The sequence below is a fragment of the Anser brachyrhynchus genome (genome assembly GCF_964034855.1).
Source record: "Anser brachyrhynchus genome assembly, chromosome: 13".
In the NCBI taxonomy this organism is placed as follows: Eukaryota; Metazoa; Chordata; class Aves; order Anseriformes; family Anatidae; genus Anser; species Anser brachyrhynchus.
Window position 1 is genome coordinate 18,576,245 of NC_137708.1, and position 24,432 is coordinate 18,600,676.

The window sequence follows — 24,432 nt, forward strand, 5'->3', positions numbered from 1 at the left end:
AACAGAATATGTTGAAATGTACACATTTGGAAGTGCTAAAAATCAGGTTCTGCCTCCATACTTTGCAGAATGAAGACTTGGCCCCTACTCCATCTGCAAAACTGCACCAACAGCATTCCCTTCTCTCTTTTTGCTCATTTTTATCTCTTCAGATTGCAAACTTTTATTAGCTGTGTTGATCACACAGGCTAGATCTCAGTAATAGTTTCTCAATATCCATAGTGCCTCCCTCTCGGTGAAGATTTTAGCTACTAGATCAACGCTATAAACGTATTCTTTAAAACACATCAAACAACAACAGCAAAAGCCCATTGTAAGAGTAGACAGGAATCCATGGGACAACATGCAGATTTAGAGTCACATGCGTCTTCAAGTGGTTTTTCTGACTGGAGACATGCAGCAGCAGTTTCATTCCTTATCTACTTCCCTTAGGAAAGGTCTGCTGAGCCTTTCCTTTCCTGGAAACTATCTGCTTTCTGAGCTTCCAAAGGCCCAGAGCGTTGTGGTGACAATGATGACTGAGCAAAACTCTTCCTAAAATCTGAAAGGATAATTCCAAGTCAGCCATGCAGGGTCAATATTAAAAAAAAAAAAAAAAAAAAAAAAGGTAGATGGTAGATGAACCCCTGATCTGAACTTTTAGACTTTGAATTGCCCAGATCAGCCTGAGAAAAAGGGGGAGTCTGACTGGGCATGTGGAGTTCTCATCCAATGACTACCTGAAAATGATGTTATATGCTGTATTTATTGGAAATGAGCTGGGGCTGACTAGAGAAGAAGGAAGATGAAAGAGAAGAACAAGAACACGAAGTATAAGGGAAAGCTCTGTGACTTGATAAGGTTGCATTTACTCTGTGTGTGCTGAGCTGTGCAGCCTGATGATTTCACAAGCCCTTGCACACCACAGCTTCATCCCAAAGAACAGGAGTCGAGCCCAGGCAGGGTATGCCACAAGGCTCATGCTCTAACACACGGTCACACACTCTTCTGGTGAGCAGAAGAGAGGAGCTGTGTCCTTACACCCTAACAGAGGTGTAAACAAACGACTTTTCACAAGTCACCTGAATATTATCAGAATAGTGTCTCCTTAGAACAATAAGTATTTTTTTAATTTATACTAATTTTGAAGTGGAAAATGGGAATTCAAAGATGAAAAGTTTCTTTTTACATACGTTAAAATTTTTTCTCTAAAAACTTTTTTAAAAAATCTTTTTTTTTTCCTATTATTTCACTTGAATTTATTTTTTTAGTTCAACCCAATCTCAAAAATGGTCCCAGTGCTTTCAAAACTCTTTGATTCTAGGAATTTAAAAACCATTGGAAATTTTTGTCCAGTTCTATTCCTAAATTCAAGCAACATTTTGGCCCTATAATCATGGGAAAGGAAATATTCAAGAGGCTTTCTAACCTTTCTGCCTCCTGCCACCGTGTTCTAGTTGATGTTGCTTGTGTCCCTTCTCAGTGGCATCTCTGCCTTGCTGTGATGGGGCCCCTCATTAACCATTTTCTAGGACTGGAGTGTGAAGGCCAGAAAGGGAACTTGCTGCTTTTAAATGAGCGGAGAGCAGCCAGGAGAAGGTATTTAAATTATGTTCTGAGGCAGAACAAAGTTGATTTATGTCAGGGATTATTTTTATCTCTCCAGTCAAGTAGAAGCTATGCAGTGAGGTCTGCATGGGTGCAGACATGCAGCACTGTTTCATACCAGACAGACTCCGATGGCATTTGAAAATAAAGCAAACTGGGCAGCAGGAGGACCCCTGCCCTGCTGCAGACCTTCGTGCAGCTCTCCGCAGGGAGGTTTGCCAGGCCAGCCCCAGGAGGTGGCTCGGAGCTCTGGCTGGGCAAGATCTGCCCAGCTTGCACCGCCCAGGCAGCACCAGGCAGCCAAGCACTGCTTGCAAATTGCCAGTGGAGAATTTCCATGGAGGAAGGAGACTGTCAGATCAGGCTCCTGGATCTACCACATCACACCTGGCCTGGCACAACAGAAAAATGGAAAAATGGGGTGGTCCCCCTGCCACGTTCTTCATTCTCATACTAATGCTAAACACATCTGAGATCAGAATAGCTCAGCTGTGAATGCTTGGGATCTTTCCCCTGCTTTTGAGGCTGGTTCAGACACGGGAAAGAATGCATTCATCCAAAGCCCACCACCGTCAGCAGGAACCTTCCCATTGATTTAAAAAGTCTGCACCAAATCCTAACAGAGTACCTCTGCAGAATAACAAAAGGGGGAAATAAAAACAAACAAAAACAAATAAACAAAACAGTGAAACTACCGCTGGAAGAGGAAAACCTATTTCCTCAAGATTTTTTTCTTTGAAAAAAGGCAGTGTACTTACAAAGTGCTTAATATATAAAGGCATGAACTCCATTGCCTGAAAGGACATGACCTAATATTTTGCATTCAATTGTCAGGGGTAGAGGAGAAAAATCAGTAAAAAATTGCTAGAATAAAAAAAAAAAATAGAGGACGTTTCCAAGCAGTATACTGAAATAAATAAATTACTTGGATTTTAAAATTCTCTTGCAGTGTTTGAAATACAAACATCGCAATACATTTTCAGTGCTTGAAAGCCAGAACAAGTTCCCAATAAAATAACACAGAGCTACATTTTCCTGTACCACCAGCATTCAGGCAGTGATGTGCAAGCTCATAAATAAGAAATTTAAATGCATTTGTATGTTAATAAATGTAATGAGATATATGAAAATTAATCATCTGGTGAATACAGTTCATAAATTACAGAGAGTAAGGAACTAATTGGATTCTCCTCATCTTGTCTGTTGCCTATGAGCCACATATTGAAGGTTCCCTAGAACTGAAAAAGATAATACAGCTGGAAAAGGAAGGATTTCTATCCAGACGCCATCAAGTAGTTTGAACTTTATGATGAGGAGCTTTTTACGTTTTCTCTTTTCAAATTTCGCATGTAAAAATACCACTTATTTTAAAAGACCTCCATCCTTTTGAACAAATACCATTCTGAATCAGTGAGATACGTTACAAAAAAAGTTAATTGTCAAAAGAGTAGCTAAAAAGAGCAGCTCTTACAGCAACTATATACTTGAATGTCTTGGAGATTTCAGAGAGCACGTCATCACAAGAGCTAAGATGGGATTTTACATATAATCAACTGTAGAAATGCAGCAGATATATATATTTTCCTAATGAACCTATCTCTGAGTTCTTGGCGTCTTGAATCAGAGCAGCAAAGAGCACTAGGACACAAGATGGGGTAAAGCAAAAATAAAAAATGAAAAAGGTAACATTTCTATTTGTGCTTCCTTTCAGATACATGCTATATACATATTACACTCACAAGATTTGTTCCTTTCTTGGCATGAATTTTTATGGCAACATTACTTGTAAGTAAAACAGAAAGATTATAACATATATTATAGGTTTAACAAACATAAATAATATTCTGCCTACTAAAATTCAAAGATTTCTTTGAGTCCTATATTGTATTTGCTTATCTTTTTCCCCAGTATGAGAGGAATCACATATCATTCCTAGGAGATAATGAGATCTAATAAGAGCAGATGAAATTTGCACAGCAGTTTGGAAGAAACAGAACTATTTTTTAATCTCCACTTTACATAAACAAAGCTGATAATAGCAAACCTTCTGGAGAATGAATTATTATCAATTAGCCATAATGTGGGTAGTGTATGCTATAGGAACATTTCAGTGGTAGACAAATGCAATTTGAGAGAGGTTTGTTCTCTAGCAGTAAAATAACAGGCTGAGGTCACTTTAAACAAACATTTAAAATGCAGTGTATTATTACTATTTCAATCACTGCCAATTGCCTTTACTTACTCTAATTACTGTTTCATTAGATTTAGAACAAACATGTTTTGCTATATGCTGCAGGACAACATAGCACAAATCAAGGTGATTCAGATTGAGACTTGTCTTATTGTAAGCACATTCTGAAGCCAAGTCTCTAATCCTAATATAAATAATCCAAATACCGCCACAATTGTACCTGTTTCCTTCAAAAAATAAAGTGAATCTTCTATGAATATTCCAAGTAATAATTTCTTTCTACCACTACTCCTTTCCTAATTTTCCAGAAGGTGTCTTTGTGAACACAGTTGTCAGATTTTATTAGAAGTAACTAATTTAGAACTGTCTACAAGCTTCATGGAATGGATTCCCTTTTTCACAGAAGGGAGATGCAATAGGCCACCCTGATTTACCCAAATACTGACAATCATAAATACACCGAAATATTAAATGATGTATAAACAAGTAACTACCTTTCCGAAAGATGTTAAATGTTTTAAAATGGAAACTTTGAAAGTTTCATCACAAATGAATTCATAATGCACTGGTTTTGAACAAAACCAAAACCCAACAAACTTCCAAACTTCTTCTCTTTCAAGGAAAAGAAATGTGTATGTAGGATAGTTAGCATGAATAGCTATTGTTATCTCCTTTGTCTTGGAAACTGTGCATGTATGAATACAACAGTTCACATACCCCTTCCTTCATACACAGAAGATAGAACAGGTTTCCTGCATTGTCCTCAGGAGGCCTTTAAGACTTGAAACTCTGCATTAAGGCAATAACTGTAATCAAACCACATGCTTCAGTCAGTAATTCACAGGACTCAGGAAACAGTTTCCCTGATGCACAATTTCTTTTTATCTATTGGGTTTAATTATGGGCATTTTTCTTTTTCATCTGAAGCATCTGCTTGGCCCAAGCTGTCTGTACCAGATAAAGTCAGAAGTTCAAACGAATACTGACAATAGACCTTTAAAATTAAAAGCAATGTAATTCAGCAATGTATAAATCATACTCCTCCACTGGCAGCTTTGCAACTGTTAAAGCACAGCTGGCGATTCTTGTTCCAATACAGAAATAAATCATTCAATCTTCATTTAATGGTTTCTCAAATAATTCCACAAACTTTGTGTAGCCCAAACAGCTTTTCTGATATTTTTCCCTAGTAGTGAAAGCTATACAAATAGTACTGAAAAAAAAGTACTACTATGTTAGAGAATTCAGTTTTGGCTAATATATTTGTAGTCCTTGTGCCCCCTTTCATGACTCCACAGCAGGGCCCTAACACCACAATCCTCTGACCCTTGACTCTGTGCACCCTTCCTACCCTGCAATTTTTGTGTTTACAGCCCTTTTTCTTAAGCACACAGCCTAGGTTGGTCACAGAGATCACTCACCTCATGATGGACTGCAGCTTCAGGCCACTGCATACCTCTGAGTGAAGTACAAATACGATCACATTTGATATGGCTGCTTTACTTCATGATGTAGGTATGACCACACAGTTCATGGTAACATAGCTGTGTTAGGGCTTGGGCTGCTGCTAGGGAGACGGGAACGTGGGAAAACATGGTAACATGGGTAATGTGACTTTAGTATCTATATGTGCGCAAGGTCTTTCACACATTTCCTTACCTCTGTACTGGGATGAGTCTTTCCTTACCTCTGTACTGGGATGACATGAGTCACGTACAGCATTACTTCCCTATTCCTTGCAAAAAAAACAAGTTTTTTGACCTTTGGGGTCAAAATTCATACAAAAAACCCAAATCTTCTTTACTCCACCTACAAAAAGACTATCAAGATGACATGTACGATTTGGCAGGCAAGAATCCTGCATCTCTTTAGTGTCCATGGCTCTTAAAACACCCTTCATTTAAACTATTTCTGATCCCTTTTCTGTTTATGCCCTTGGTAGAGGTAGTTCAAAGAAAGCACTTGCCTTATCCCCTTCTTTTCGGCAAGTTCTCTGTGTTGTCCTCTGAACTCTTGTTCTCAGCATCTCTCACTTCACTCTCTGCCTGGCAGACAAGGTAAACTTTAGGGACCGTTGTGCTCTTAGAGTCACCAAAGGGCAAGGGTTACAATTCGTACAAGAGCTGTCTCTTCCCAGGCTGTCAGCAATATGCTAATATGGCGGCCTGGCAAGTATTTGAGAACATCACTTCTAGCAAAATAACTGTCCTGAGTAGTATTTGTCATATACACAGCTGCCTATCCCACAAAAAAAAAAAAAAAAAAAAAAAAAAAAAGAAAAGAAAAAAGAGCCCTGCAAAATTCAAGTCTAATAAATTTTCAAACAAGATGCCCATAGGAACTTAGGACATGAGTACATGTCAGTAGCCATGTGCACTGAAATCCTCTTCATACGCATACCCAGCATAATGCTTTCATGCACCATATATCTAATCCGTAGCCTCTGCTTCGGAAGTAAGAACCCACTATAAATTTCAGAATTAATTCAAACATTAAACAGAATATAGGTCTTCATTACTTTGGTTAACGAGCAGTTAAAGAATGTGGCAAATGACCAAATCATCAGCCTGCCATTCAGTTTCAGCTATATGCTGTGCTACCATTTCATTTCAGGTTCTTCAAAGCCCTGCAGCTGAACTACAGCCGGGTATTTAATGCAGAATTATATCTTTTGGGGGAATGTGTTATTTTTAAATGCTTAATAATTATGAATTCATTTGCCATTCTTTTTATAAGCAGGAGATCATAATGAACTCATCTGTTATTCATGTGAATGTCAAATGCGTTCCCACAGGAGTTTTATTCTAATTCACTATTAGTTAGTGGACTCATAAAATAAAACGCTATCCATTTTCCACTCTGAATATCTAACACTTGGTAATTGTTCATCAAAGGGCAAATGCAATATTTTTCTTTGATAACTTTCAGTTCTGATTTAACCAGGTAAAAAAATGGGTTTAAAGTAAACGTACCTTTAGAAGCAGTTAAAAGTACATTTGGTACACTGTGAATCTGTCATTTTAGATGCAGCGCGTGAGATCACGAGCTAGTATTTAAAAATGTAGATGTATTGTACTATAAGCATACACTCTTGAACTATAGGCATTTAACATAAAAAGACAAGCTACATAATAAATCACACTCTACCCCAATATATAATGCCTAATGATAGCTCAATGAAAGGCACACTTTCAGTATTCATGAGATGATCACAATTTTCATGCATCTGTTCTATTGTAGTTAAAAGGTGTAAAAGTGGAATAGTGTAAAGGTGGAATACTTACAGGTCACTGTGGGATTTGAATGTGATGACACTGGGCAGTGGGACTTTGACCTGTGAAAACAAACACAAACTTAGCAATAGAAAAACAGAGAGAAATCAGACTTTGATTATTTTTCAGAGTTAAATAGGTGTTTTTTTAAAGATTTTTTTTTCTAAGCCCCTAATTTAAAGTGAATGTTAGCTGTACAGATCTAGCCCATGAAGTAACACCCCTGAAATATTTCAGCAACTGTTCCTTAGATCACTTCCTACGCTAGACTTCCCCTCATTTTATTGCAGTATGTCACAATGACTCTTCCAATACTGAAATGCGATATAGAAATGTTAACCAAAATGAGTAAACTATTAGAAAGATGTATTTCAAACAGGATAGCAACAGCTATAGAAGCCCAGTTTTAACTGGAACACTAGACAAGTATATTTCAATGTTGACATTAAAATCAAAATTCACAGGCAGATGAGTGCTTTTTTTTCAGTTGAAGTAACATAAGGATAGGTTTGTAGTGTTAATGACTGTCTCAATCACTTCTTCTGCATGGAAATGGTCATTTCCTCAAATCAAATGCTCAGTGCTTATATAAAAATGTTACCTCTGTGCAATCTCTGGCAGTCAGTAGGTGATTAGAATTTGAAGCATAAAGAAACTACTGAGAACAGGCATGCAAACCAAGTTTGGTGTGTTTGTACGTGGGTATCCATACAGATACCGTTTTCCTTGAGTCCAGAGTATAGCTCAAGAGACCTGGGAACAGACAAGTCGTTCATCAATTTACAGCAAGAACCTACAGGTTTAAAAGGCCTGGTGTGGAACTCATTGTTCTGTAACAATAAAATTCTATTGACTTCATTGGACTAATTTGATTTGTACATATCTGAAAGGAGAACTGACATTTGCAATAGAAAGTACATCAGAAAACGTTACGATGGAGAACATGAATGCTACAGAAAGGAAGCAACAAAATTATGAATAAGGCTGCAGTTCTGTGAGAGACTGGGTGCTACCAATTCTCGGATTAAACTTTATTCAGAAGCTTGAGGCTTACTAGTCTCCTCCAAAGCCTTAAGGAAGTAATAAAGAATTAATAGCTGGATGCAGTGCATGTGAGTTGTTTGGCTTTTGCTACTGCACCAAAAAAAAAAAAATCTGCAGGACTGAATACTTGAAAGCAGACAGGGGTGAGGGTGAGAGGTGACTCCCGAGGCACCAGAAGAATCAGCCTTATGGGGCTGCACTGACCAATTGCCAATGATGAAAGTGATGACTGCAACGAGAAAGGTTTTGCCAGAGCCTCACTGGCTTTTTGCCACAAGAGTTAACATCTGCTGCTAATTAGTGTTCTATATGGATATCTAGGCTCTTTTAAGATGATGAATTTAGCGCTTTCTAGCAGTTAGAGGTTTATAGCACCAAAGTACCATCGCCTTTATGACAAACACTGGCATTTGTCAGTTTGAACCGTACTGGGAACATTTTTTTCTTTGCACAGAAAAAGATAAATGCACCAGAATGACAAAAAATGGTGATTTTATAAAACCAGTCACAGAAAGGAGGACTGACGTGACATTCAGGTTGACATGTACAGGTCGGAAGCACTGGAAGGCAGGAGGTTAAGTAATTTAGGCATTGAATATAAAGGATGGTAATACATCTAGAGAAATAGGAAAAAATGACATTCAATAAATAGTACGTTACAATAATACTGTAGAAGGAAACACTTATGACTGACGTGCATATTTTTCTAAAATGCAATAGTCTACTGCAGCTAATGAACATTCTCTTAAAACAATAGCTAAAAGATTTTGTGAGGCATGACTAGAATTGTCTGATATAAAGTGACTAGTGAAGCCCCATCTGGGACAGTGGAAGCAGTTCTTGACCATCTTAAGATCAAAAAGTTCCTTTATTGAAGTGAGAATAGTAAAGGGCAAGCAGAAAGATTCACTGACTTTTGGTATTTACAAAGATTAAAGAAAAAAGTTCTTTAGTCTTTGGAGAACAGCATATCTCACTTCTCCGAAAGGAACAGAGAGCTGGCAGCTTCAATGCTATCTCAGCAGTGTAGAATACCAGAGCAAGGGAGCATGAACCTAAGTTAAGAACTGGCCATTAGAGGAATGTAGGTGAAATTCCTTCACACCAGAAGCTAGATAATACATGCAAAAAGATAGCAAAAGCAGCTGTCAGAGTAAATTAAAACACTTCACAAGAAAATTAAGTAACATCTGAAAAGGAAGCTCAAGTAGTCTTAAATCAAAAGGGAGACCAAATTTAATGCTTGTTAGCTTCCTTACACGGGAGCAATTTCTGTCATCTGAATCAACTAACACTGTTAACAAATAATTAACGTTGCTAACATTCCCCTCTTTTCTGAAATTTCTGCTCCTTGCATAAACTAAACTTTTATGTAAGTTTCATTTCAGTGTTTTTAGATGAGATGTGAAATCAACTACCGACCACCTGGGATGGTTAGAGGTCTAGTACAACTCTTAGAAATGAATGGAAATGTAACTGTGGTGTTCTGATCAGATATAATTCTCAGCAATTACATTCTATCCTCCTAAACTATTCATTTGGAAATGAATGATAACTTGCTTTCCTTATACACCTCAACTGTTGCGTCTGATTAGATTGTGGTGAGGTTTCAATAGGGGTGGCTGTATGACTGCATTGGATAAACAGATACCTACGGATTGTTCTAAATTTACTAATTTTAAACTTTTAAAACAAGCACTTTGCACTCTTCATAAAAGCGAAATGCTGTTAATACATATGCTTGCTCTACAGCAGTGGAAAACATTTTGTGAAGGAGACTAACTACAAACAGCCATGTCAAAAAATATGTCCTAAGGCTTATTATTAATGTATCAGCTAGCATAAATCACTGAAGCTCCACTGACCTCAACGGAACCATGGTGAATTTCCAGTGAGAATACAGCTATGTAAGCTACATATTCTTTTATCACTGTACAATGGAAAAATACATTCAAAGAGGATAGGACATTGCATTGACGTAGTATTTGAGGAAGAACGCAGCTTCACAAAATTAAGTGAAAAGAATTCCATGGAAAAGCTACTACCAGTCTCACCTTATTGCAAGTGCTTTGATATTTAGGTTTTTAATTAAATAACTTTCTTGACTCCATTGACACTTTTAACATTTAACGTTTCTGTCTCTAGTTAGAGGACTGTCCAATCCTAGATATATAGAGAAATCACACTTGGAAATTTTTTTGCAAGTCCATGCCCAGTTTTGTAGTGTAAGCTCCATGCACAGATGGTTTAACAGGACCAAACCCTAAATTTGCGTAAGAGTGCAAAATGCTTGTAAAACAATGTTAATTTTAAAATAACAGACTAGATTCACAGGGTGGTGATATTGTAACATAGCTCAAAATATGAAACAGGGCCAGGATTCCAGTAACACAACATGTGAAGACCTTTTGTCTGCTGGCTGGTATCACATCCTGAAATGAATTTCTGTACAAGATTTTTTAGGAGAGACTTCAATAGGGGCTTAATATATGGAACAATAGCAGGATATGGCCTCTAACTGGTAAGAACAATTACTGTTCTCAGGCATGTGCAAGTTAACTTTATTGGATTTTGTGCACACTTTCTGGCCTAGATTCAGAGCTGCATCTAATTTCTCATGGGCACAGCTGAGACAGTGAGCCTACTGAAGAACAGCGACTATTCTGTCTGAGCAGAATATACCGAGGAAAACTCATATGAGCCTCAAGAGTGTGATAGACCAGTTTGGGAATAATGTGAGAAAGCCAACCAGGCAAAACCACTTTCTTCCTAGCTACACTCATAATGCCTCGGAGGCTGCAGTGCAAGGGGAGAGTTGTCTAGACGGTCTCCACAATGGGTGGGAACTCCCCAGACCAAAGGAATTCTCAGAATGTAAATCTTCCAGTTTTATGGCAGACCCATCCAAAAAAAGATCATTATGATGGGAAGCTACAAAGATAGAATTTAACCTCTGAATTTTGGGGAATGTAAGTACAGACTCTTCTCTAGAATAATATCCTCCACAATAAAACTAACAACTTCACAGAGATTCTGACTATGTACGTCGCGCACTTTTTGGGAGTTAATTTTTACAGAATAAACTGTGATATAATGTTTCCCTTAGTTCTAAGAAAGTGGAAAATGATATATTTGGAAAAGAGGGCTTTCTTTCCATTTCCCTTTCTTTCATTCCCTAGCTCTGAGTTTTCTACAATCTTAAGTATAAACTACTTTTCTTCACTTTCAAGGCTGTTCTTCTACCTTTTGTCATTCATACCTTTTCTCCACTGGCCTTCATCACCTATTATTTAAAACTCAAACACCTCTGTAATTTCCGACAGTTTCCCCATAAATACGTGCAATGTCACATTAGGCTGCATTTTCTCATTTTTCCACAGTACTGTTTAAGCTGCTCAAGGCTATTAATTCTCAGTTTTGTACAGTCCCCCCAAAACAGACCCACACAGATTTTTGGGCAGCCCTCTGATACAGCGGACTGGAGAACTGATTTGGCTGAAAAATAATCAAGGGAAAAGAATAATTGTTTTTCAGTTTCATCTTCTGCCTCACATCTGCCCAAACAGCTACACGAACACAGCAGAATGGGTGGGACAGGAAAAAGAACAATCAGCTGAGGTAAAGCTGCTTAAACCAACATTACTACTACTGCAGAAATGCACACAGAACCACAGCCTAAACGTGCTATTTTAAGCACTCTTTTAAATCTCTCACCTGTCACGGTGCCTATTAAAAGAATGGATACTAATAAGGCAAGGATTATATCACTCCTGCTTACGGTGCAGCCCAGTTTTGGTTCATTGTTTCCTTGTTCTCATTGTGCTTGGCTGGTAATTAGATTGTAAGATACTCACAACACAGATTGTCTTTTGGCCTGCTTGAGAGCTACCTGACTCCCACTACAGTCAGTGCAAATTTTACCTTGGATTCAAAAGGATCATGCCCAGTAAGACACCTTTTCCCCCAGATACCAGCCAATCCGTTTGCATTTTTGTTTGTTTGTTTGTTTAAGAAGGGCAATCCTTCAGAGCAGGTTTGGATCGCTACGAAATACCTTTCTGCAAGTAGTATTGTTTTTCTTATCACCGTGTCCATAACAGCACTTGACAGGAATCATGGGTTGTGATTTTTAATTGAAAACTAATTTAAATCTCTCACTTGTAACAAGTGACAATTTTAGAATCACTGGGACTTTAGAACATAAAGTAAGCAAGAGTGCTACACAGCTGGAGTCTGAAAGAAGAGCTACATCACACCGAAATTAAACTGATTTAATTGCACTACCATACTAGACTCCACTCAGACTGTTAGGATTTTTTTTATGCTGAATTCACTTAGTGCATTTGACTGCATACAAGGCACAGCACAGTCATCAACCAACAGGAGAAAATCTGCTAAAGTTGGCAAAATATAGAAACACTATATAAATGAAGGAACTGAACACATTCAGTGTTCCTTATAATAAGAAATGTAAAGGAACTCAAGCTTTACCTGAAGCCAAGGGACCAATGAAACAGATGTCACAGTTAACCAAAGCCATCTCATTCAAAGAATAAACTCTTATTCAAACATAAATGGAAATTTTCCAGAGTTACAAAAATTTTTTGTTAATCTGCAGTTCTTTCCACTTTAAGATAATGACAAAAATATCAGACAATACTGTTGTGTCTTCCTGATTCCACTAAGCAGCAGTTACCACAGTTGTGTTCATATATTTGCTATTGTCTCAACAAAAGAGAAATTTGGTACATATTACATTGTACTGAGGAAAAAATAGCACAACTACCGGTAAGTTTGCAGGCAAATACAGAGAAGCGCATCTGCAGAAGTGGAGGAAGGAAGGTGTTTTTAATGAACAAGTACCGTATTTAATTTAGCCCTTCATTCAGGGAGCACTGCAATATGATATTTAATCAAGATCACTGTGCACTATCAGTACTGCCAATACTGCATGAGGATATCAGTCCTAGCTCTGAGACTTACCCTGAACCTCACAATTGCCAGTCTCAGTGGAGTGACCGATTTGTATTTCTATCCATACCATCAGCTTTTCATTTTTTATATATTTTTTGTGCATGTTAGTGCTAAAGGCTACAGAGCACTGAAAAACTTAGAAAAAGCTGGAATTCAATACCTGAAGAAACTCTTTTCTCAAAAGCAACAGAAGGTGTCACTGCTAACTGATTTTGAACAAATGAATCCCTCAAGTGGAAGAAACGTGAAAGTTGTTTCAGAGAGGGGAACTGGGTTCCATTCTCAAGTATCGGCCTGCTCCAAACACAAACATTAAAATTTAGCATACAAAAGATTGCTTTACACCATCAAATTCTTCTCCTTTCTGTTTGCTATTATTCCCTGCAGCTGTTTCACCTCAGGCTATGATTCAAACTGAGAGAAGTTTCGGCCAGTATTTGGACAGAAGCCCTTGAAGGGCTTTTTAACCAAGTAGTATTAGAGCTCCAGTAACCATTGATTTCCTCTTCAAATCCATAATAACTAAATATCCAGACAGTGTTAAGACCATGAGGATGCTGAAGAAACCCTCCCAACCCGAATCTCTGTAGTTTGCGCCTGCAAAAACTTTCTGCAGACTGCATTTGCAACTAGATAACGACTTTGTGTCTCTCTAAACTTGCAACATTCAGAGATAGTTTTAACCGTACGAGGCAGCCCTCGCTCCCTTGCCTACCTTGATATATAGTGCTGCTATTCTATGGTAAACAGCTGTTATATCCCATGCCAGAGATGGCTCCATGACACCGATGGTGTTCTTTTCAAAAATGTATATATAGGTTGTTATGTACTTTATGGCCAGTGTGATGTCTCTCAATAAATTCAGACATATCTGTACGTGAGGCTAATATAAAATCCCCCCCCAGCAGCCTGGCTAGCTTAATTGCAGATGCCTCAAGCACTGCAGGAACTCACATCCTTTCCCCTCGGGCCTTCCCCTCCCTCGAGGCTCGCCATGAGGAAGCCTGAGCTGGAGGCTCTGGGGGCCATGGTGGTCTCGCAGGGTCACGGCCGCTTGCCCTGTGGCTGCAGGCCTCCGTGCTAAGCCGCTGCTTATGGGGTGCGAAGTAATCGCCCAAGCTGCAATGCAAAAATATGTTATTTATCTATATAAAATCTAAAATTTTAGTCATCAGATGGTTGTACATTTAATAGGTGCATCCCAGCACTCTCCGCAGGGCTCCCTGCCTGCCCACTCCAACACGCCCCCTCCCTTCTGTTCCCCAGCCGAAGGCACCTCAGGTCACTTGAATTATTTAGCAGGGCGTTTTGAACCAGCTCGGGGGCTTTGCGGGTGTATTTTCATTTCATTTTGCCAGCATGCGGGGCGGAGTCGCTCCACTTCCCTGACAGAAGGAGGGGGGGAAGGCGGCTCGGCCCGAGGAGGGGAGGGGGGAAGGCGGCCGGCCGGCACGCTCTAACGCCGCTCTCTCTGTCTCTGTCTCTGTCTCTCTCCCTCCTCCTCCTCCTCCTCCTCCTCCCCGTCCACCCTCCCCGCTGCAGGCGGAGCGGGCCCGGCAGGAGGCGGAGCGGGCCGCCGCACGTCCCCCGGCCGCTCGGCCGGCCCCCCCGCCATGGGTCGGAAGCGCTGCGTGGGGGGAGACGGCTCCAAGATGGCGGCGGGCTGCTGCGGGGTGAAGAAGCAGAAACTCTCCAGCTCCCCTCCGTCGGGCTCCGCCGGCCCGGGGGGCGGCGGCGGCGGCTCCCACTGCGGCGGGGCGGCGGCGGCGGCGGGCGGCGAGCCGGGGGCGCTGCCCCCGCCGGGGGGTCCCCGACTCAACGGCCTCGGGGGGCTGGCGGGGGGCGCCGCCGGCTGCGCCCTGGCCCCGCCGCTGCCGCCCAGCTGCGGCGGGGGCGCCGCCGGCCTCTCCCCGCCGGCCCCCGCCGCCTCGCTGCTCTCCTCCCCCGGCGCCGGCTCCGGCGGGCCCGGCTGCAGGAAGATGGTGGTGTCGGCCGAGATGTGCTGCTTCTGCTTCGACGTGCTCTACTGTCACCTGTACGGCTACCAGCCCCCGCGGAGCCCCCGCTTCACCAACGACCCCTAGTGAGTATCGCCCGCCGCCGGCACCCGGCCCCTCGGCACCCCGGGGCTCCCCCCGGCCCCCGCCTGGCCTCGCCTGGCCCCGCTCGGCCCGCGGGCGCCCCCGCTGGGCTCTGTCCGGGCCCCCGCCGGTGCCCCGGGGGCTGCCCCGGGCCGCCGTCCCCCTGCCCGGCTCCTGTGCCGTGCCCTGCCCGCCCCGGCGGCGCCCGGCTCCCCGCTGGGCTCCGCTTCGCGGGGAGGAGCCGGCGGGGGAGCGGGGACGAGGCTCCCGGCTCTGCGAGGGGTCTGCTGGTGAATTGTTGCCGTCGGGTGCGGGGTTGTTTGGGGTCAGCCTGCGCGGAGCCCTTGTGTTGTGGTGAGCCCTGAATCTGAGCCTGTGTTCGATGTGTCCAAGCCCTGGGCCGTCTCCCACGCCGCGTTTCCGAAGTTTTGCATCGATCGTGATGAACACCTGTTACTGCCATCCTCCTTTGCCTCCCAAGTATGTGAGAGCTGCCACCGAGGGCCTGCTTTGTCCTGGTCCCTGGCTGCTCTCATCTGGGGTTCGTGCAGAACCCCACACCCTCCTGCCTCTGTAGGGCCCCCAGCAGCACCTGCCGGGGGACGGACGGACAGACAGACAGACAGAAGGGCTGCCACAGGTGCAGCTCAGACACTTCAGGGAGAAACTTCTGTCTGGCAGGAAGTTGCTTCCTCCCGGCTGGGATGAGTTACCACGCTCCGAGGCTGTGTGAACGCGAAGCTAACCTTAGGGGTGGTTTGAAATCACTTCCACCGTTTTGCTGTGCTTTAAAACAGGATGGAGCTCATGGGGCGAGCTCCGGCTGAGGCTCGGGTGAGTTGATCCACAACTCGCTCGGGTGACTTGATCCAGCCACCGTTTCATCTTTGGTACAGCGTGGCTCTCAGGGTCCCGACAGAACCCGTTCTTTACTGGTACTTAGTGGAAACGTTTTTTGTGTCCTCTGCCCACACGCACCCACACCTGGTGCAAATGGTTATCATGTGGTCCATGTTTCATTAATGAGATGTAGTGTATACTTCCTGGTGTTTAAAATACTGTCATGTGTTAATGATCTTGTTTGGAGTCCTTGCTGTTCTACCACCCAGGATCTATACGTCTCTTGCATACTGTCAGCTGCTGTCATGACAACCCGGCTCAGAGGATTCCTATTTAACCTGCCACCCCAGCAAGTCCTCCCGATATTCTCTTCGTACCTCCTGTGTGATTACACCAGAGTACCAGTAATGAAAGGAGGGCAGGGAGACTCCACCGTGAGTTTTTTTACCCAGGTCTTTTGTAAGTCCATGGCCGTCTTGCAGATACCAATTTTTTAGGTACTGCTGCGCTAAGTAGCCATTTTGCTCTGCGCTGTCCTGTATCTGTTCTCCATCCCAGACCACTGTTGGTTACACCATCACCTTTGTGCCAGTTCACTCCTTCCTAGTGCAAGAGTTGAATTCTGTCCGTGTCTCTCTGTGACAACATTACCTTGCTGCTATGATGTGCTTTTTTAACCACGGTGTTTTGCTGAAGATTCTCCTGTTACTGTCCCTGTTTTACTAATGGAGGAAACTGAGGCAGAGGTGAAGAGTTAACCACGGAAATGCTTTCCAGCAAGCACTTGGATTCCTCTCGGTAGCCAACAGATCACTTCACCTTTCTTCTCCCCCTTCTTACTTTAAAAAGGACGTAATAACAAATTAAGTAAAATTTGTATTTTTCTAAAATTCATGTGTGTGCATATGCATTCTTGAGATTTCATTTCCTGACCTGGTTAAAAAGTTGCTGTGTCAATGGACTTCTGAAAATGGCACTGCCGTTAGAATTACTGATACCGTTTGTGCATATTCCCATGCTCACGCCAGCATGCACAGTTTTACTGTGTATTGGACTGGAAGAATGATCTAATTACCATTTTATTTTTTTCCCTGGTTGGTTTTTACAGAGATTGGTTCCCTCTGGATCATTGTGTGGCTTCACAAACACTTGTGCCCGCACAAGTGTGAGGTGGGAATAAGCAGACAGATGGCAGAACTGCTGCTTTCAGCAGCCTTGTGAGCTGATTATGTTTGTGCAGTTGGGGAAGCAACTTTGAAAAAGTTGTTCAGTATTACATGTAAAATTCTAGGTCAGTGAATAATTTGCTCCTGCCAAATGTTCAGAGGCAGCGTGACTTCCAGCAGTCAAAAGATTTGCACGCAGTCTTATCAATGGCCGGGTAGCTCACAAAGGTATGATGTTGTCTTTGAAGCTGAGCGTCTTCCTGTATGGCAAAAAAACTGAATGGGAACTGGTATTTTTCAGTGAATGTATGTTGCAGCTTTCTGCCAGGAATCCTTCTGGAAATTTTGTCTTCAGACCACAATAACTGGTCTAAGAGTAGTAGCCTACAATAAAAGTCAGCAATTGAACCCTAGAAATACTTTTTTGAGTTCTGCTAATTACAGGGAGGATTAAAGACCTGTGAGCAGGTATCCTCACACAAGCGTGACTCATTTCTTGCAGGTCTTTGAACAATGAAACTGGGCAAGATCAAAGAAAAGCAGGTGACTGAATCGCTTGGGCTGGGGGTTCTGATGTGTTGTCTTCTGAACAAAAACTGCTTGCAGTGCCTCCGGATTCTTGTAACTTTTGGCTGCTGAGCTGAGGACCACAGCACGGCTTGAAGGGAAGGGATTTTGGAGCAGTTAGTAGGAATGAGACAAAATGCCAGTTTTTGAAAGGGTGCAGATTTTGGACTTTAGCACAGCCCAGACACGGATTAAATAACTGTCATTTTCCTATCTCTGAGTGTAATTCCTAAAGCACAGGATATGGGATGCTGGTGGAAGGTATTGCTAGGGAGCTGTTGGGCTGGAGGCAGTAAGTCATGGGGTCAAAAGAAGAGAGTGGGAAGATGCTCAATCTGTCCAGTGGTGCCTTTGTGAAAATAGACTTGGCAAATCCTTCTTCTTCTCTTGCAGTCTTCCATTGATCTCTCACCATTTTCCTCTATCGTAATTGAACAGCTTTCTTCTACCTATAATGTCACCTCACTTTGAGCTGCCCTCTAAAACATTCCCTCCCTCCTTCTCAGGATATGCTCTGCAAGGCATGTCCTTGCCTTTTGCTTCTACCAGTGCAGTGGCTCTCAAACTACAGGAGTGGGTGGCAGGTAAAAATGGTCCTGGAGGTATGGAAGCTGATACAGAGTTTGAAAACTGTTGCCCCAGGCAAAAATTTTCACTTACACAAAATGTCATTCAGTCATTGTTTCTTCTTGAAACTCAGCTTGATGTGTAAAGTTATGGAACACTGCAGTTATTTAAAGGTGTTTTTTTGCTGTAGAGGTTTAGAAGAGTCAATCAAAATACATTGTGAGGGGATGCAGAAACTGTCAAAAACACTTTACCCCGTGCATTTAGGGAGAAGGAAAACTGAATAGTCTTTTTTTCTCGTGTTTCTTATCTTTCTAACAAATAACTCTCATCTCTTTATTTCTTTTCTGGTTTGGTTTTGTGTAACGCACCCCATTCCTCCGTGATCAGTGCAAACGATACCACGTCCTGCCTTCCATTGTGGAAAAGGGCAGCACACCAGCGGGGAAGGACTCAAGGTTTGTGCTGCTCACTACAGTTCTTCTAGTAGGAAGGTGCTTGAGTGGAAACCTAAACCTAAGTGTGTACAAGGTTGGTGTGACAGGATGGGAAGGGTAAGTGTACAAAGAGGAGTTTAGCTGAAGCTGTGCAGTGGGGAATGAGGTTCCTATTTCCCTTAAAGATTCTGAAATATCTGCTTACTGCATAGATTTCCTTTAACGCACAGAAATCACCCTGCTGAGTTCCTGGTTCAGCACAGTGTTTGCCTCATCTTCAGGGCTCTTCAGCTTGCCTTTTTCCCATTAATGCCAGCTTCTTTCTAGGGAAGATGTTGCGTGACAGTCCACCAGGTTAACTATTGTGCCAGCTGTTTGTGTCTTGCAGTCCTTCCTGAAAGTCTCCTGGGAACAGCCTGCTAGTTAACGGGATTATTTTGGTGCTGAGCACCCTTACTTGGCGCGATTTGTTCTGCCCATGTTGGCTGGTGCATGATAACCAAGAGCAAGGTTTTGCACCCAGAATGGCCAGTGCTGCCAGTGCCTTGCCTTCCTGTGTGGCTGAGGGGCTCTTGGGAAGGATGTTTACCACACATGCCTTGGTGATGGCTTGCTCATATCCTCCTCATCTCGCAGGGAGGACTGTGACAGAGGCAGTAAATGGTGCGTGCCTGCAAGGCTGCCAGCCCCATGCACGTGCCGAGGCTCCAGCCACCAGCAGAAGCATTGCTGGCAACCATGTTCTTTGCCACCTAAGTAATCTGCCTGGCTTCATCTTCTGGGATCAAAGGCCTCCGCTTTAAAACAAATCCTAGGCAATATCCAGTCTTGGTCCAAAGAGGTGGCTGGGAAATGGACCAGTTCTTTTCTTCCTTGGTGCTGTGCAGTACTCTGCAGCAACCCTTCCACTTGGCTGCAGGGCTGGGGTACAGATACACTGCGGTGTCAATGTGCTTGGCCTTTGTATTTCCATGTGTTTTCAGGTCTAGGATCTGTCAGTTTACATCTTCTAGAAGGGTATGGGGTAGTGCTACTACATCACCTTCATTCTGTGTTAGTGAAGTGTGGAGACAGTTAAATTCAGTGCAGTTTTAAGACGTGGAGCTAGCTTGTCTCGTGCCCACCAGTTTTCACACTTCCAAAGAAAGTTGTGATTCTGCTCAGAGTAAGTGTAAATTGACCCTGTAAGAAAGAAATGGTTCCAGGGTTTGTTACCGGCTATCCGATGTCTTGCCTTTGTGGGTGTCTTAATATTGTGTTAACACTAGTGTCGGTGATTTGTTAGTAATTTACATTGAAATAGTTTAAAATCTTCCTGTGCAGTTCCAAAGCTGAATCTTCCAAAATGCTAAATTACTGTCTGATGCTTTCTTCTAAGGCACTGAGGAAAGATAAAGCTTCTCTGCAGATGTGTGCATATGCTTACACATATGTAAATAATTATTTTTTTCTTAATTTCTGGTTTCTTGAATGGAGTCTCACTTTTAGTGAGTTTTAGTCTTTACAACTTAAAGCTCCAACTTTAAATTTAACAATGTGCTGGACTCCTTGCTCATGTCGGTATGTTTCTTTACAACCATTTTCGTAAAACTCCCTGGAACTTACCAAATTTCAGTTATAGATTTCAGAGTATGGTCTTTAAATAAATAAAAAAATCTTCCTCTGCAGTCCCTACTCAGAGTTCAGCTGTACCTATTGACATTAGTATCCTTGATGTCCGAAGTCTGAAATTTTGTTGTTACTCTACAGTACTTGAGTGGCAGTGGAAACTTACTTGTGTGGCAGTCTCAGTGCAATAATTTGTATTTGTTGTCACACTCGGTAACATTACACAACAGCTATAATGATTGCTTGGTCACAGCTAAAGATCAACACCAGTCATAAAACGAAACCCGTAGCGTTGAAGAACGCAGACAGGGAAGTGCTGTTTGGTGTCTGCGTGTCTGTCTGACTTCGTTCTGTTTTTTATGTATGTGTCACGGTTTCGTACAAGCTTCAGCATCTTCTGACTTAACACTCAACGGCAAAGACAGTGTTAAAGACTGGAGTATGAAGGAGTGAGTGGTTCATTCAAAGTGGCATCCTGTGGTGGAAGTTTTTAAAGTACTGTGCAGCAGCAAATGTATTTTGGCTGGCATGAGCGGTGCTCAGCAGGGAATTCCCAGCGTATTTTAAAGCAGGACTGGTGGCCGCAGTTTGGTACAGCAGAGGAGGAAAACAGAGCTGTACGGCTTCAGGAAACTTGCCTTAACCAGTAAGCTCCTCTTCTGATCTGATTGGTGAACAGAGCAAATACTGTTCTGATAAACTCCAAATTAAGTTAAATGTAATTTGAGGGCCTTTTCCTTCATAACCTCATTTTAGTGAACTGTTCGTATATTTCTATTAGTACAAGAGATCACTTCACAGATGGCCTGAAGAAAGGGCCCTGGTTTTCCTTCTTCAGATAAACACAACCACCGCAGAGTTATAAGAAGGGCTCCGATTCACTGTAATACTAGTTTGGCAGAAATTGTTTGTTCCCCTGCCCCTTGTAGGGAGAGGAGAAGTCAGCAGCCACGTCTCCCTGTGCCATCAATCTGGTCGTTCATTTTTATTGTCTCTTTTGTTTTAGTTGCAATCAAATCTTTAGTCACCTTCCCTTTTACTCTATCTTTTATTGAAGATATAAAGATTCCTGGGCATTTTGCGAATGCAGTTCTTGACATGGTCTTTGATGTTATATATTCCTATTTAACCTGTCTGCCTATGAGAAATGTATTGGGTCCCAATTTGACTGACTTCATGTGTACATCTCTAGCATCTTTTGCTATAAATTATTGAGTATTTCATAACTTAAGAATGCAAATAATTATTTTTGAGTTACTGAATGACTGTAGAGCTTTGCCTTTGTCAGTTTGCTTAGGGTACAGACCTAGGCTGTGACCAGGTAATGAATGAAGTATATTTGCTTTACCTAGCCCGTATTTTTGGATCTCTTGAGACATGATTAAAGGAGCAAGCTCAATAGCTATTTTACATTAAGCACTTGTTTACAGGTAACTGCAGATTTTCTGTACCATCAAATTATTGTCTTCAGAAGTAAAGTGCTTGTATGCTAACACAGAAGTTGTTTGAGCCATATACTGGTGGTTGCTGTGGTAAGAGCTTCTATGGAAGGCAGGAAAGGTGCAAATTATTTAAAACTAATAGTAGACTTCCCAGAGTTTGGCCAACACAGAAACTGTTGCTAGGCTGGAGGCCAAAACAAGTCCAGTCAGGCCCTGACCCTCATTAGCAAAGCATTATGAGAATGCTTGACCTTTTTTTATGATGTTTATGCTCCTATGGAGCAGGGTATTATATTAGTACTGAATTTAGCATTGCAAAGTTTGCATCTAAATAACGAGCTGGGGCAGCTCTGCTGCAGTTAATTCATGAGTTCTCAAGAGCAAGTCCTTAGAAACAAAGCGTGTTGGGGAGTGCAGTATCTATAAAATGGAGTGCAGCTGTTGAAGTTAGCCATAGTGCTGTCTTCGGAGAGCATACAGCTAATCAGTTGAACTTGGATTGATAAACTATGTAGATATCCTTACTGTTAGTGCTGTGCTTTAGGCTGGCTGCCCAAAAGCTATGGTGTCTTTCAGCCCAGCGCTGTGAACAAAAGTAGGTATCTTTGCAGAGCTACTTGTGTGACCTTCTTAAAAACCATTCATTTTCATAACTGGGACCTTGGCAAATGGGATTAGTGTGAAGAGCTTCGCTTGTTCAGTAGGACACCGTCCTCCTCCTCCTTTGGCTGTAGGTGTTTATCCTGTAGGGTATTTACTGCAGTTGTCATGTCTTTGTGCCTGCGCTCCCCCTTCTTGTATTCCAGGCTGTGTGTACACTTCTCTGCCGTATGGGATATGGCGTCATTCTTGTGATCTGACTGGCCTTTGGTAACTTCCTGGAAGACATGGCTTGTTGGATGTGGATGCTCCTTTGCCATGCTGAGTACTTGCAGCCGAAGTGATTGAAGTGCTGATTTCTTGAGAATGGCATCTCACAGAATGTGGGACAGCTCTGCTGTCTTGTGGCAAGGCCGCTAGGACAGCAGCAGTATAGAAGTGTTTATGTCTTCCCAGGACACTTGTACCTTTCTGTGCTGTAGGGAGCTAGTTCTCGTGTTTCTTGGTGCTTTTAAAAAATCATTGTATGCCCTTCTTCCCATTAGCTTAAATTCTGGGGCATTGTTGGCAAGGTCCTGCTTAGGACCATGGTGTTTGTAGTCACAGGAGTCATTACCATACTCTTGCTGTTTATCCCTTGCCTCTCTGCCAGCAAAGGTATCTCCTCTGCAGGCTCCTCTGGCACGTGATGGGTTCTAGATCTGAAACACCACCTGCTTTTCTTGATAGTACTTGGTGACCATGTTTGAAACAGAAGAGGAAAGAGGATCCTTGTCATAAACCTCTTCTAATCAGCAGCAGAATTACTTCTGCTTCAACCTTTCCGTAGAATTGCATCACTTTCCTCGCTTTCCGCTTGGCATTCTGCACAGAGATAAGAGTTGTGCGGATGAAGCTGTAGAGTTTGTGAGTTTTAGGTGTGTTAGGAAAGGTGAGAAAGCATTTGTTGCTCCGCTGGTAGGCAACTCTTTAGGCCAGCAAAGTAAATCTGGCTGCTTCCAGCCCCTTTGCCAGGTGACTACAGGAATGGAAGGATTGGGTGCCCCACCGTTTCCCATACCCAGTAAGTGAGCAGAAGGAGAAGTTCAGCTGCCAGTGAGTGACAAGTTGCAAGGCAGCTCTTCTGTATAGATAAAGGTGCTAAAACATTGACTTTTGGGGAAGATTATGTTAGGCAGAAGTTCCGTGTAAGCTTTAGAAGGAAAAAAAATATTTACTAGTCCTGGGAACTTAAATTTGGCTGCAACATTAAGCAGCCAATGGATGCCAGTCAGAAGAACATTGCACCAGCCATTTGCAAGCAGACTTTCTGTGGTGAGAGCATTGCAGGCTGGGGAGGTGGTTGAAAAAAGCACAGGAAGGGTGTGGTTGTAGTGAGGGAAGAAGCCCTCTCCATAGGCAGCTGTGGTGCCAGAAGAAGGTGTGTGGTTGTACGTGATGCATCCCCTAGGCAAGGGCAGAACAAGACTTCAGCGAGCCACTGGCCCAGATGAAAAACTGCAAGCCAAGCGATAGAAGGGAAGTTTTTCAGTACAGCATTGTGCAAGCAATTTTCCGAACTCTGCAGAACAAAATGGAAATGTAATATTAAAAATAATCACTATTAAATGCTGAGCAAATGTGGAGTTATAGCGATTAGCTCTCCTCTTCGTTAAGAAGTAGGAGTCTGATTCTGGCTCTGGTTCAGTTCAACTGGAACTGAGAAGTAAGCAGACACAGAAAAGAAAGGTGGCAAAAATTTCATGTGGGATGTTCACCACCATAATGTCTGAGTTCTTGTAAAGTATTGGGAGAGGAGTTGAAAGAAAGTAAGGATCAGTGCTGTTCATTTGGAAGAAACCCTGGATAAAAGCAAGTATTAAAAATAAAGGGTTGCAAAGAAGAAATAGAATATAAATTACCTTTCTCTTATTTCAAAGAAAAAAGACTCAAGTGAGACAAATATTCCCATGTATGCTTACCATTGTGGTTCTTAACCTCAAGGATAAATTATTGCAGCTTGCCATGTTTGGACTATATTTTAATATAGAAATCAGAGCCCGTACAAAAAGTTGTT

At 42.3% G+C, this 24,432-nt stretch overlaps 1 protein-coding gene across 27 annotated transcripts in view; it reads left to right on the forward strand.

The window, feature by feature from the left end:
- Positions 1-24,432, forward strand: part of AMMECR1 (AMMECR nuclear protein 1) — a 107,057-nt gene that overhangs the window by 10,829 nt on the left and 71,796 nt on the right. For 26 of the 27 annotated variants that reach the window (XR_013939025.1, XR_013939026.1, XR_013939027.1 and 23 more), the window contains exon 2: positions 14,611-15,151. Coding sequence is in view for 18 of the 27 variants with exons in the window: in XM_080554459.1 (XP_080410585.1) it covers positions 14,611-15,151 (541 nt within the window). In the remaining 9 variants the exon portion in view is untranslated. Of the gene's footprint in view, positions 1-14,610; positions 15,152-24,432 lie in introns of those variants that run through there. The other variant, XM_080554466.1, reaches the window with a different exon arrangement.